The following is a 14,400-nucleotide window of genomic DNA, read 5'->3' on the forward strand; positions in this document are numbered from 1 at the left end:
TTTAAACTACCTTTTTCTTCAAAAAGACTACTTTCTTCTTTCAAGGTATTTCAGTAGCAGGGCTCATATTCCTTGCAACTTTTTTGCTCCTTAGGTTTTAGGGGACCAGTTCTATAACAGTAGATATCTCTTGCATATGTAAAATAGTTACAGGTAATAAACTGACATTGCCAGGTAAACTGCTGTACACACTAAGGTACTTGGTAGTTATTTGTGATTTACTTCATTGAGGAATTAACAAGCTCATGCTCGTCAATATTAGAAAACATGAACATACGATTAATTCAGGGATGGCACTCTACAAATACTTCTATATATATGTACATAAATTTGGGTAATCATTTGTTCATGTTGGCATGAATATTATTTCAGCGTACTTGCTTACTTGTGACACAAAATATTATCCGCTGCATTACAAAGCACATTAAGTTTTCCCAAGTGTTCCCATTTCATTTAGGATACATTTCATCTGGTTGATATATCCTCATTTGTATTTTCAGTATTTTGACTATTTTAGCATCCTGTGATAGTATCTTGTGACTTCTGTTCAGTTGACGACTGATATTTTATATTCTGCCCTTTGCTATACCTTCATCTATATATGCACATATTCTGTATGGGATTTTCCTTTCAATCTAGCCTGTAGATAAAGATAGATTTTTTTATTTTTTAGTAATTAGCTAATGTTGTATATATTACACCATGTATACATAATGATATGGATTATGACACCATTGTCTTAAAACTGTGCAGTTATGAAGCTAATGTGTAATAAAATGATTATATGATACCTTGTTCTATCTTGTTTGCTTTCAGTCAGTACAGTCTTATGTACCATAAGTCATATTAAAATACAAAGAGTGAAAAGTCACTGTAAGAACTGTAAGGAAAAGATGTTTCAAAGAGAGTATGTCTTGATTTTCAGTGAAACCAAAGCAGCCGTTCTGGAAAAAAAACAGGAAGAAATGTGTATATATATTAGATATATATATATAATGAGACCCTGCATCACAAAACCAACAAAAAGTTGCCAGACATAGATTCTTAGTTAAGAGCAGATTCTAAAAGAGCAGACTTTAAGCTTTAAAATGATGTATAACTCAATTCAAATGGACCCTTCTAACCTATCCTAATATTGGAAAAAGTGGAAAGTGTCAATTGAGAAAAGAAGCTCTGAAGTACAGGGTCTATTCAATGCTTAATCTTTACCAAGATGTGCTTGCTGTGTGATGAATGGAACAAAAAACAGGATGTTAAGCACCAGAGCAACAACAGATTCTCAGATTAAGCTGATTTCAGCATGCTTTATAAACATATTTTGTAAATGATTTACACCAACTTTCAATGCAGTAGCATCATTCTTTCCAAAGTTATTGGAGTTGAAAGTGAAGAGTATGGACAGGATTTTTAAGAAATGAAAAGAGGACCCTCTGAGAAATACCTAATGACACTATTCCACCAAAAAGTGTTCAAAAAAACACCTGAAAACACAAGTTTCAGTTCGTTTTATGATCCCAAACTTTAGTATAATGTGGAAAAACACTTTCTCTTTCAGAAAATATGAAAAACTCAAGATTGGCTGTGTTGACCCATTTCACCTATTTTCAGTCCTAACACAACATCAGTATGTGCGACTTTTTGTTGGTTTTGTGATGCACGGTCACATGTACATGCATAATATATATATAGATATATGAAGAGTTTGTTTGCAAAAACCGATAAGTCCATATTTGTCAAATGGAGATATTTGCCATTAAAGGTCAAGAAAAATAAAGAGAATGATAAGACAATTTTTGCTTCTTTTGACCATAACTCAAAAAATGTACCTTTATATGTAGTGACCAATATATCATTTAAAAGGTATTATATTGTACTTTATGACAGAGACCTTACTTCAAAATTGTCAAAAATGGACTTATCGGTTTTTGCAAACAAACTCTTCATATATATAGATACATATACACACACACACATACACCAAGGTATAAAAACTTTGAATGCAAAAATAGATGAACGCCATTTTCAAGATTTTTTAAGTCAGGTTGTCATGAAATAGATGAAAATTAAATCTGTTCAATAATACATCACTCGTTACATAATGAGAAATATTTTTGAAGATATCAAAATGAGCGCAGTTTTAATCTTTTTCTTTGTTCTTCAAAGTTTTCCAAATGAATGTACATGTATGGAATCATTGTGTTCTGAAGCCTAGGTATTTGGTTTAAGACCTTAATGCATTTCCACCTGCAAAGTTGTTCAGAATTTGATTTCTGCCATATGTTTCGTTCGTGTACTAAACAATTTCATAACATACAATGAAAATCTGGCTTTATAATACTCTTTGAAGTATTATATATATATTATATATATATAATATATATATATATATATATACATATATATATATATATATATATATATATATATATATATATATATATATATATATATATAACGAAGAATAAACCGGTAATGCAATATTTCACCAGTATAGAGTTTATTGAGCAACTCAAATTTTCGGTGGCTTCCATCCACCTTCTTCAGGAGTCTCGACGCGGAATGTCAATGTCAAAACATAAATTGAACATTAAGAGCGCGCACTCATATACACAGAATTGGTTGCTATGAGAGTGCGTATCCTTTACAATGATGTTGCCATGTAGACGCAATGTAGTCAAGGCACCCCACGCATAAGGAGGAGGACATTGACATGCTTATTACGTAACAATGGTGTTCAATTAGTTTGTATTAACACAAGTTATGATATCGACATACTATGTACTCATCAACGTACCATAGGTTCCAGCAATTAAATTGTTTAATTCAATTTTATATATATATATATATATATATATATATATATATATATATATATATATACATACACACACAAGCACACACACATTTAATATATAATATACTTCGTGTGTGCTTGTGTGTTAACATATCATTTTTACATGAAGAGATATTGAGACTTTACAGATGCAGAGAGATGAGAGAATGACAACTCTTCTGCATTTCTCCAAGTCATATATTTCTGCTTCACCTTTTTGTACTAAGCAGCTTTCTTTCATGATCCTGTAACTATTGACTAATACATCCATGTAATTTATCATCTGAATATCCATCTATACAATTTTTTAACACTTTGCTCTCTAGTCTGTAATCTTTTCTCCCTCCTCCAATCCCATCTTCTTCTCTCCCTCTCCCTCCTTGAATCTCTTTCCCCATTCACTTTATCCTTGGCTGCCTTCCCCCACATGTTTTTCATTCAATTTCCTCTGTCTCAACGGTGATGACAGATATGTCAAAAGATGGCGCTATTCCTCATAGTAGCTCTGTGTGGAGTGACTCCTCCTACATCAAGCAGGGAGGTGAGTCTCACCACCCTACATTAAGTGACTAACAATCCTCTTTGATCAATGCATTTCATTTTCTTAATGTTCATAACATTTTAAAGACTTATAAAGAAGTGATTATGAAGAAACAAAGAGAGAGAGAGAGGGAAACAGACAAAGAGACAGACAGAGAGACAAACAGATAAACAGAAGAATACCATAGTATTGGCTAGAAACTCTTAAAAAATGGTTATGGTCCATACCAATTCAGTTTTTAACTTTTCATTCAATAATCTACATTGTCATGTTTAGAATCAAACAACAGAACATCTCAGTATTTTCTTTCTTTTTCCTTTTTTTTTACAAGAATAGTGAATTGAAATAGTTCTTCGTGAAGAATTTTAGACATTCAATTATGCGAGTTATCAATAGCATATAATATGGCCGATAATAAGTGAGAGTATTGGAGTTATTTTCATTTTTAGTTTTTGAAATAGCACCATTTTTAGCTTTGATAAATTAATGTTAATCAAGATTAGATGTCAGGTCAATCATCTTTCATTTTTTGTTGCAAGTTTGGCTTTTCAAATCTGTGCTATAAACAATAATTATTTTGTTTGTTGTTCATATGCATACAAGGTTTATTTGGGCACCAATACAACAAGTCATGATGAGCCATGTCAGTAACAATATTTAAAAGATTTTCAGTAGATGAATTACTTCTAGTGTATATGGCTTAATGCTTTAAAGATAGAAAGACTGTGCAAACATACAAAAAATAAGACTTGACACACTAAAACAAAAATGTCAAAACACTGACAAAAGTCAGTTTGGAACACTATGTCTGTTTTTCCCTGCATTTTCCAGAGGCTGGTACTATTACTTTCATTATAACATAAGTTTGATCTTTCAGATTAGGAAACTCTTCAGTTTCTTTAGAATAAGTACAAATTCTGTCTCTAATAAATTTGTTGCACCTTTATTAATGAATTATAATACTTTTATTCAACAAAAGGATTCAAGAATGATATGAAAGTAAAATGTTAATTTACAAGTGCTGGAATATGATATTTTCCTCATTTCCCAGGAAAGTCAGTAAGAATTCATCTCCAACATTGTCTTCAGTAATAATATGTAGAGTTTGTTTGCAAAAACCGATAAGTCCATATTTGCCAAATGGAGATATTTGCGATTAAAGGTCAAGAAATATAAAGAGAACAATAAGAAAAATTTTGCTTCTTTTGACCATAACTTCAAAAATGTACCTTATGTAGGGACCAATAGATCATTTAAAAGGTATTATTTTGTGGTTTATGACAGAGACTGTACTTCAAAATCTTCAAAAATGGACTTATCGGTGTTTGCGAACAAACTCTTCATATGTTATTAAAAATGATTGCATTTGATTCCTTAGTTGATCATGGGATCGTTTTAACTGTATTGCCATTGTACTTCCATTTCCAACAGCATGATGTAGGGATTTTTAGAGAATAGTCTTTAAAGTGGTATAGAAATGTGTGGCAGCACAATGATTGCAAAAATAAATACCCAGTAGAAGAATTAATAAAAGAAAAATCCTGCACAGAAACTACTGCAAAGGAATTGCCAAATAATTGTAAAACTTGGCATATCCATCAGGTATACTCTAATCATGATTGCTGCAAGGATAAAGAAATCAGTATATAACAAAGCTGACATTCTTTTAAAATATTCTTTTAGGGTTCTGAAGTATACCTTTATGTACCTCATGAGTTGAAATGGAGAAAATGTCAGATACAAGAATTGTTGGTCTAGAATAACTGCAAAAGTAGGGTTATTGTTTTTACTGCACTTTACTCTTGACTCAGAGATAAAAGGATTATCCCAGGCCTCTAGAATTAATTGAACTTGAAAATCAACATTATTGACAAAAAAACAACCCATGTATTTGAATACCTATCAAGATACTGATCCAACTAAAAGTAAGATAATATTTAATCTCTGAAAAGACAATGTCTAATCATGTAATCATTCGACTTTGCATGAGTATAGTTAAACTTGCCACCTACCATATATGACCACTTAAAAAAATCCCCCAAGAGAAAAGCTTTGTTAAAGACTTTGTCTATAGCTTTGGTATTGCTGCCACCTGTCTATAATGTTCATTTCCCCCTTTTTTTTTTGCCTCCCTTGGGTGGCCACTATAGACGGGTTTGACTGTATTGACAGTTTTGTTTTTTTGTATATCCAAGTCTTAACAAATTGATTTCTCCATTTAATCATGATAAAGGTATGATGTAATGAATGATACCTCACTGTTTATACATCGAAAGGATCTCATAAGAAACGTAATTGTTGTGATATCGTTTTCTTGATTTTTTTTTCATATTTGCAACACATTTATAATTTCTTTTTCTTTCTAGTGATTAGTATCTTACAGATTAATAGAACCAAAGGCAGTGTAAAAATGAATTGTACGAATAATGATTTACAGGTGACAAGGGATCATTATAAATCAATTGGAATACATCACTTGTCAGATGCAAATAAATACAGTCAAACCTGTCTATAGCGGCCATCCAAGGGGGACGAAAAAAGTGGCCGCTATAGACAGGTCATCCAACTTTGTGTGCATTGCCTACATGCACATGTATCATCGTTGTATACAGTGTACATCTATAATTACCTGTAGTGTACTTATATGTACTGTACATGTATGTGTGTATGTATGCACACGTGTGTTTCATGAATTGAACAATGCCGGTGTTTATGAAATTGTTGCACATTAGCATGTGTACAGTCGTGAAGAAAGCTACACACTAATGCATTATTATGACTGAATGAGTGATGAATGCAGCGATGGCGAATAATACTGATGATCACTAAAAATGTTGCCCATGAATGACTGGCACGGCTACAAAGCAGAAAAACACGCTGAATTATCGGCTCTTTGGCCGCTATAGACAGGTTAAAATCTACCGCGGGAAACAAAATTTGTGGCCGCTGGCCGCGTTAGACAGGTGGCCGCTTTACACAGGGTCTTTAACAGGGTCTTTAACAGGGTTTTTCTCTCGGGGGGGGGGGGATTTTTCAGTGGCCGCTATAGACAGGTGGCCGCTAAGGCAGGTTTGACTGTACTGTGAATATCAAATTTATCGATTAAAATACACTACTAGTATGTTAAATCGATATCAAGAGAGGGCGCTATGCCCGCAATTTTTTTTTTTTCACACATACACACCACCGACACGCGCCTATGGAGTGTGTGTGTATGGAGCGGAGTGAGTGACGTGTATACCGTACCGGTAGTGTGCACAAAAACAGCCTCAGTGTGCCTTCCCACAATATTGACAGGCTCACGAAGGGAAAGCTGGAACAATTCTGAGTAAAAATCTGATGTTTTAGCTTCAAATACCGGTGATGCTTCGGCATCATGGCTGACAACAGTGACACAGAAAGTCAGAGCACTCAGGCTGTCGCTGATGTGGCAGTTCTGATTGACTATTTGCGTAAAATCGTCCCTTTGCTGCTGGAAGATGGCGAGCCTTCCCCAGCATTGGACAACGCCCTAGCAGACAGAGTGCACAAGGAATACATGAAGAAGTTCTTGTCTGATGTTCAAACACAGAGTCTGCTCGTGGCAAGAAGTGTAACCAAAGGTAAGCCTGTGGCAAGCAAACCGACGGTAAATCCACACTTCATGTTAATAATGAACTCTAAGGAGAACCAACCTTAACAGAGCAGAGAAAAAGTCGCTTTGAATAATGAATGGACTGGTTGTGCAAAACCAACAACAATGAGCAATCAAACGTCACTACATGTGAAGCTCTACGTTAGTGTAGCTGAAGTGAAGTGAATCCTTGTGAGATAAATTACTGAGTGAATGAATGATTGATGAAAAATGTAGGGAAAAAAAGGATTTCACTCTAACATTATAATTTAATGAACTAGGCCTATTAGAGGCACCCTCAGATACAGTTGTAAGAAATTGAAGTTTTAAAATCGTTTTATTGTCTAACAACGTTAGATATGGCATCAGTTTGGAATACATTTATGAAGTTTTACTTACATCAGTACATGTGGTACGATACGGTATTCAGAGTGTGTTATTTCCTGATTATTGTTCTGTGAAATTGTGATATTTGTGTGACATTCCCTTGCTCGTAATTGGCTCGGACAGGATTTAAGATGTCTGCTGGCCCTGTATATCATCTAAATTATTTTTCATTTTCAGCAGGATATTAGGCATGGAATATTCAGCAACCAAACCAAAATCGAGTAGGCCTAATCAGCAGCTCAGAAAAGCTTTGATGCCAGTAAGGTGGTATCACAAGCTTGGGCCCTAAAGTTTAGATCTATTTCTAATCTACAGTTTGTGACTGTTTTCCATTGGCAAATGTTGAGCTTCCCTGAACTATGATGAGTTGTTTAAAAAAAAATTGTTTTAATAAATGCAAATCTTGTACTTTTTATGATGCTTCATAATTTCAACCACTTCAGATTTAGCTTCACCCACTGAAAGCACAAACCTGCTGAACCACAGATTGGTTGGGATCACTATAATGTGATGTAATGGATAGGTCTGCTGCCAAGTCATGGATCACATGGCCAGCTGTAATCTTGGTGCTGAGACTAAATCTGTACGGGAGACCCAATTACTGACTTCCTGAATCCTGTGTAGAAATCCTTGGTGTTTGTTCTGAGTCATTGCTAGACCTTTTCATCCAGGTTTAGGATTGTACAAAGCTGTATGTTGTCAGATTCATACATGTACTAACATATTGTGTATGGCGGGGTTTACATTTTAGCTGATTAAAAATTTCTGTGGTTATTGTGTATTTGACTGTTACTTATTTTGTTCGCTTACTATTATGCACAACAACACCTTTGACTCTCTGTGGAATCTAGTGTTATTTTTGCGCTTTGATTTAATTGAAAAGAAATGCAAGATCTGTTTTTTTTTTTTTCATTGTTTAAATTCAGATAAAACAGTGGGATATCATTTGTGGTGTGATTACCCTGCATTGTATATGTGCAACCTATATTTAACAACAGCAGTATACATGGTTCATGAAATCATGAGACATACAATGTGAGGTCATGATTACTATTTTCAGGTGTTTCTCTGATACTCCCATTTTGTATAATTGTTAAAGAAGAAATCCACTCCAGAATTCTATCAGTTTCAAGAGAAAAAGAAAAAAAAATTCTGCAGAACAGTGCAAAATTGATCAAAATCAAACAAGAAATAAGGAAGTATTGACATTGTGAAATCTTAATCCACATTTTATTTTCAGAAAACAATTCTAGACCAGTTATTATGGATATTCAAATTTTTCAGCAAGTTGATGATGTCATGCTCTCACAATTTCTTATTCATTTCATTTACAAAAATGACATAACTCTTAAGTATTTAAGCTGTATAAATATGAAACTTGCCTTAAAGCCACCCAAATTGAAAAAAACAGCAACAAATGTTACAATGTAACTCCAGTAATTTTGGTACAGATGAGAATATGCTTTTACTTGTGTAATAAGCTAAAAATAACAATTTTTCCAAAAATCATTGTGAGAGAATGACAACATCAACTCACTCATTTGAATATCCGTAAGGACTGGTCAAGAAATGTTTTCGGAATAAATATGAAATTTCAAAATGTCATATCCTTATTTCTTACCCAATTTTTTGTCATTTTAGGAACATTCTGTAGGACTTTTGTTTTTAATTTCTTTCTTTTAGAGTTTATATATTTTTGGCTTGAATTTCCTCTTTAACCCTAACTAGGCCGGGCTATTTAGGTAGATGATAGAGATGGGGGGGGGGGGGCCTCCCAGGCCCCCCCTCCAGATCTCGGCCGCCGACCACCCGATCGCGACGTAAATCGGCACACACATTGCCTATGACGTAATCTAAAGTACCATGCAGTTATTTTTTTTTTTAGATTTTCATTTATGCTAAATTATGCTAATTTATGCATAATGATGCATGAAATCAGACAATTTGGTATAAATCACAAAATGAGCACATTTTTTGTGTAAATATTCTTTTTTAGTGTCCTTAGCAAATGTAAGAGAAAAAAATTGTGCCATCAGAAAAAATTTCCTAAATATTTTATTGTTTTTTGAATTTCTAAATGTATTTCCGTGTTTTTTTGACTTTATGTTTCTCATTGTTTTTTCGATGAAATTTGTCCGCGACATTGTTCCGAATGAGAAAATATGCTATTAATTGATTTTTATCAATAAAACCCTCAAATGATCATGCTTTTATGAAATTTGCCTGTAAGCACAGTTTGCATTGAAATTGTACACGAATTCACTTTTTTGAGCAATTTTTGGTCTGACATGCACATTCATATTTATGCGCAACTTCGGAACCACGTGCCCGGGCATCGCAAATTTGGTGTCAAAAAATGTGGGAGACCCGAAAGAAAAAAGTCATGAAACGTCGCGGCGATAGCTTTTCGCGATAGCGATACATCGCGCGGAACGTCGAGGGGGGGGGGGCCTCAGAGGCCCCCCCGGCCTAGTTAGGGTTAAATCAGCAAGACAGTGTACATCTGTGTGTAAGCTGCCTGTAGTAACAAAGAAAAAAATAGTTTGAGAAACAATCTTCCTAGTGAACATTCTAAGATGTCTACTTCTTAGATTATAACATAGTAATATATTTTGTTTATTAGATGAGCAAATAAAAAGAAAGACAATGTGCAAAAGTTGTTTGTCAAATTACAAAATCTATGTAGCAAGTCCTAGCATAGATCTGATTATGAGATTATCTGTAATTAGTTTGCATTGAGAAAGCATTCATACAGTGTACATCAACAATTTTGTCAGAAGTTTTTCTTGAAGCAGTTTTCCTGTATAAAAGTTCTAATGCAAGATGACTACCATGTGTAAATGCCTTTGTTCACAAACACAGAACAACTTATTTAGAAAGATGATATAAATGCCAATCACATTTGTGCTACAGTTACATGTATGTTCTGTGTTGTGATATGACAGATGAAGAAGAGGAAGAGAACCCTGACTCTCCTGATGCCTCAGGTGAGGAACAAGAGGTCACCTACACCATCAGCATTGAGGTCCAGTTCTTCAACAGTAGGATGGCCAGGTAAGGTGTCCTGACTCTTTAACCCTTTGAGGACGAGTCCCGAGTATACTCGGGCAGGGGTCTATGGGAAATGCATGTTGTAGCAAAATCGGCCCATCCTCAACAGGTTAACACTCTTCACATCTTACTGTGGCTCTCCATATTGATGAGTGAAGCCAGGACAGTGTGGGATTTCACACTGACAGAAATGACAGTACAGGATTTGTTGTATGTGTATTCAGAAGGAATGTCAAGTTCATGAAAAGCATAAAATGTGTACTGTAAATGTTTCATGGACATTTGTGTGTCCAAGGTAGTTTCTGCTGACAAGATAGTTTTATATATTAATAGAGTTAAGCAGTAAATGAGTTCACTTGTACACATGAAAGTTGTAGCCTGGTTGGAATGCTGGCATTGGAGTGGCATACGTGCTTAGGCAGAATTGAGTCCAGTGACCAAATGAACATGATTGCTGGAATTTGAGCACTAGATTGTGAGTTTTAGAAGAAACAGGTACTGTAATAATGATGATGGTTATGGTGATCATGATTTAAGTCATTATTGTCATTACTAATGAGAGTGATATTCTAAAGTCTCACTTTCATCTTTTCTCCTCCCAGTCTGGTGTTCCTGAAGCGAGCTCTCATTGTGGATGGGGACAAGTCTATTTCCAGCCAGCTGAGAGTCATTAATCTGAGTGAGGGTTCACCCTTTGAGACTCTCCATGCCTATGTCAGCAGTGCTGTGGCTCCCTACTTCAAGTCCTATGTCAGGGCATCAGGCAAAGTGGACAGGTATGTGGAGAAACACAAAATGACAACAGTGTGGAATATGGCAAATGTGTACCTAGTCACATGTAATACTAGTCACTCCTTTATTGTAAGATTTTTCCTAGTGCGTTTAGGATTAGAGCAATAATTACACTTAAAGTGCACACATGATTGCGTCTTTCAACTCATTTTGATTGTTTCATTGTTATCACAGTGCATGCAAAGTTCTTGCAAGTAGCCAAAATATCTTCACACTATTCAGACTTCTCAACTATTTTGAATTTAGAGGAAAGGATCTGAATTTTGACCACTCCCAGGTCTTGTTCCAATAGGAGTTTCCTGTTTTTCTTGATAAGATACTATACATCTCTATGGAAGTGCTCTGTCTTTCCTACTTGTTAGCCAAATCATTCCTGTTTTTCAGGAAGTATGCTATACATTACCTCTTCATTTAAGTTCTTCTAACATTGTATGTTTTCAAAAGGGATGGTGACAAGATGGCACCCTCCGTAGAGAAGAAGATTGCAGAGCTTGAGATGGGATTGCTCCACCTCCAGCAGAACATTGACATCCCAGACGTGACGCTCCCCATCAACCAGGTCGTCTCCACCATGATCCGCAAGTGTGGAGAGGAGGGGCGCAAACCCAAGGTCATTGACTTTGCAGACAAAGCAGAGGATTCCACCTTCCTCAATACACTGCAACACGGCGTCAACCGCTGGATTAGGGAGATCCAGAAGGTGAGAAATTGATATGGAAGTTTGTTTTTTCCCCCTCTGTTGTTGGTATACACGCTCAAATACTGGGTCGTTCATTACTGCTGTCCTTAAATGTTTGTATGAATACATTATATGTATATTCAATGGTTATCTTATTCTAACCAAGTACAGCTCATGATCATAGTGAAATAGAAATAAAAGAGAAAGAGAGGCTGTCAGACAGACAGACACACATACATACATACACACACTCACTGAGCAGGAGTGGTGTTTTATTTTAAAAACTCAGTTAATGTCACATAGTTGCTTACTTTTTATGTCCACCCCTGTAAAGGTCACCAAGCTAGACCGTGACCCTGCCTCAGGCACAGCCCTACAGGAAATCAGCTTCTGGCTGAACCTGGAGAGGGCCTTGCACAAGATTCAAGAGAAGCGAGAGAGCCCTGAGGTAGCCCTGACCCTTGACATCTTGAAGCATGGCAAGCGTTTCCATGCCACCGTCAGCTTTGACACGGATACAGGTGAGGAAAGTGATGGGTTGCATCTCTAGTTTGTTGATTAAATATCTGAAATGTTTACATTTTTATGTGGGAGAAAGCAAGCATGACTCCACACCATGAAATACATTAAATTGAAACAAGAAGTATGCCTCCGAAGCAAAAATTTTGTAATCCATATGTGTTTGCATTGTTCCCTTATCTGATATAGAAAATAGAATAGAAAGAAAAAAGTCACTTTTAACAATGGTAATTTTGATTTGTGTAGTTTTCTTTTTAAGTAATGGTGTTTCTGTTTGATGTACTCAATTTGAATGATTTCTGTAAAGGCATGCAAATTTTAGTTGTTATGTAGGTGAGAAAGATATTAACACACATTGTTTTGAGAAACTTTTGGACATTTTCATGCATGATGACTAGTATTAGGATCCATTGAAACATGAGAAGTAACATTTTCTCTGTTGTGGTCTTCCAAGGGTTGAAACAAGCACTAGGTACAGTTGCCAACTACAGCCCCCTGATGAAAGACTTCCCCCTCAATGACCTCCTCTCTGCTACTGAGCTGGACCGCATCCGACAAGCACTGGTAGCCATCTTCTTACATCTCCGTAAGATCAGGAACACCAAGTATCCAATCCAGAGGGCCCTGAGACTGGTAGAGGCTATCTCTCGGGATCTCAGCTCTCAGCTACTCAAGGTTTGTCCTTTAAACTTAGGTTTCCTGTGCTTATATCATGTAGATTCTAACATCATTGTTACCTAAGAAAGCAAATTTGTGTTAATGTCTGGTGCATTATATTGTAATAATCATGAGTATGCTCTTAAAGTGTATGTCAAGTGTGAAACGCTAATTTCATTGTGTTACATTTTTATGATTTGAAGGCTAATATTTTGAAGATTGTCTTATCAGAACTTTAAACCTATGACATTGTGAAAATGTTTTGTGGGTTTGTACAGATAATGGAGAAATATAATTGACAGCAGCTATGAAAGGCAAATTGATTTCATCTGTGGTAACCTCTACCCACCTTCTTTGTGTACAGGTTCTTGGAACACGTCGGCTGATGCACATCAGCCATGAGGAGTTTGAGAAGGTGATGGCAGCCTGCTTTGATGTTTTCGGCACGTGGGACGATGAGTACGAGAAGCTGCAGAGTCTTCTGAGGGACATTGTCAAGAAGAAGAGAGAGGAGAGTTTGAAGATGGTGTGGAGAGTCAACCCTGCTCACAAGAAACTTCAGAACAGACTGGAACAGATGAGAAAGTGAGTTGATCTGAGGAGAGATGGATAGATAGATAGATGTAAGAGATAGATAGAGACTAGAGATGGAAGAGAGAAAAGACCATGAAGTTAATGTGAAGTTAGCTCTACCCTCAAGTAGCTGCCACATATATGTGAACAGAGAGCTAGAATGCAGGTGAATAAAAGCACATGATGTCCAATGGGTGTTGGAGGGAGAAAATATATATATTTTTTTTTGACTGATGAGTGCATTATTTTTAACCCACTAGTAGTGACATGCATATCTCGTATAATGAATTTTGGCTGCAGCAAATACTCTGTCTAACCCTAGTAATTATTTCCCTCAAGTCCTGTCTTTAGGCAATCAGTGTCACTGCAGTGCAGCAGAGAGAGGTCTGCATACGTAGGTGTGTAAGGTCTGTCTTGTTGCCTTCGATATGTTTGAATTCCTCTTTTTGATTCCCACCAGATTTCGTCGTCAGCATGAGCAGCTGAGGGCAGTGATTGTGCGAGTGCTCCGTCCTGCCGTCACCACACAAGTACCCAGCAGTCCTGGGGCCACACCCAGTGAGGAACCCTCTCAAGCAAAGCTCAATGAGCTCATGATGGATACTGCTGATGCTAATGCTATTGAGGTTAGTTGTCCTTGCCTGCTCATCTTCTTTGCGTAGCTAAGATACACGTAAGATATCTGTTAGATTGAGAAAAGATCTCATTCAATATGAAATTAATTTATAGATTAAAGCATATGACCTGTTTGCTTA

At 36.0% G+C, this 14,400-nt stretch overlaps 1 protein-coding gene across 1 annotated transcript in view; it reads left to right on the forward strand.

The window, feature by feature from the left end:
• The first annotated feature begins 6,658 nt into the window (after positions 1–6,658).
• Positions 6,659–14,400, forward strand: part of LOC139737543 (cytoplasmic dynein 1 heavy chain 1-like) — a 70,030-nt gene continuing 62,288 nt past the window's right edge. The window contains exons 1-8 of the mRNA XM_071648219.1: positions 6,659–6,976; positions 10,320–10,428; positions 11,028–11,201; positions 11,662–11,917; positions 12,231–12,417; positions 12,870–13,090; positions 13,437–13,657; positions 14,106–14,271. Of these exons, the coding sequence (XP_071504320.1) occupies positions 6,751–6,976; positions 10,320–10,428; positions 11,028–11,201; positions 11,662–11,917; positions 12,231–12,417; positions 12,870–13,090; positions 13,437–13,657; positions 14,106–14,271 (1,560 nt within the window). The 5' untranslated portion in view covers positions 6,659–6,750. The remainder of the gene's footprint in view (positions 6,977–10,319; positions 10,429–11,027; positions 11,202–11,661; positions 11,918–12,230; positions 12,418–12,869; positions 13,091–13,436; positions 13,658–14,105; positions 14,272–14,400) is intronic.

The sequence above is a fragment of the Diadema antillarum genome, unplaced genomic scaffold, assembly GCF_040938485.1.
Source record: "Diadema antillarum isolate AM-2024a unplaced genomic scaffold, OU_Dant_1.0 seq00000696_RagTag, whole genome shotgun sequence".
NCBI classification, from domain to species: domain Eukaryota; kingdom Metazoa; phylum Echinodermata; class Echinoidea; order Diadematoida; family Diadematidae; genus Diadema; species Diadema antillarum.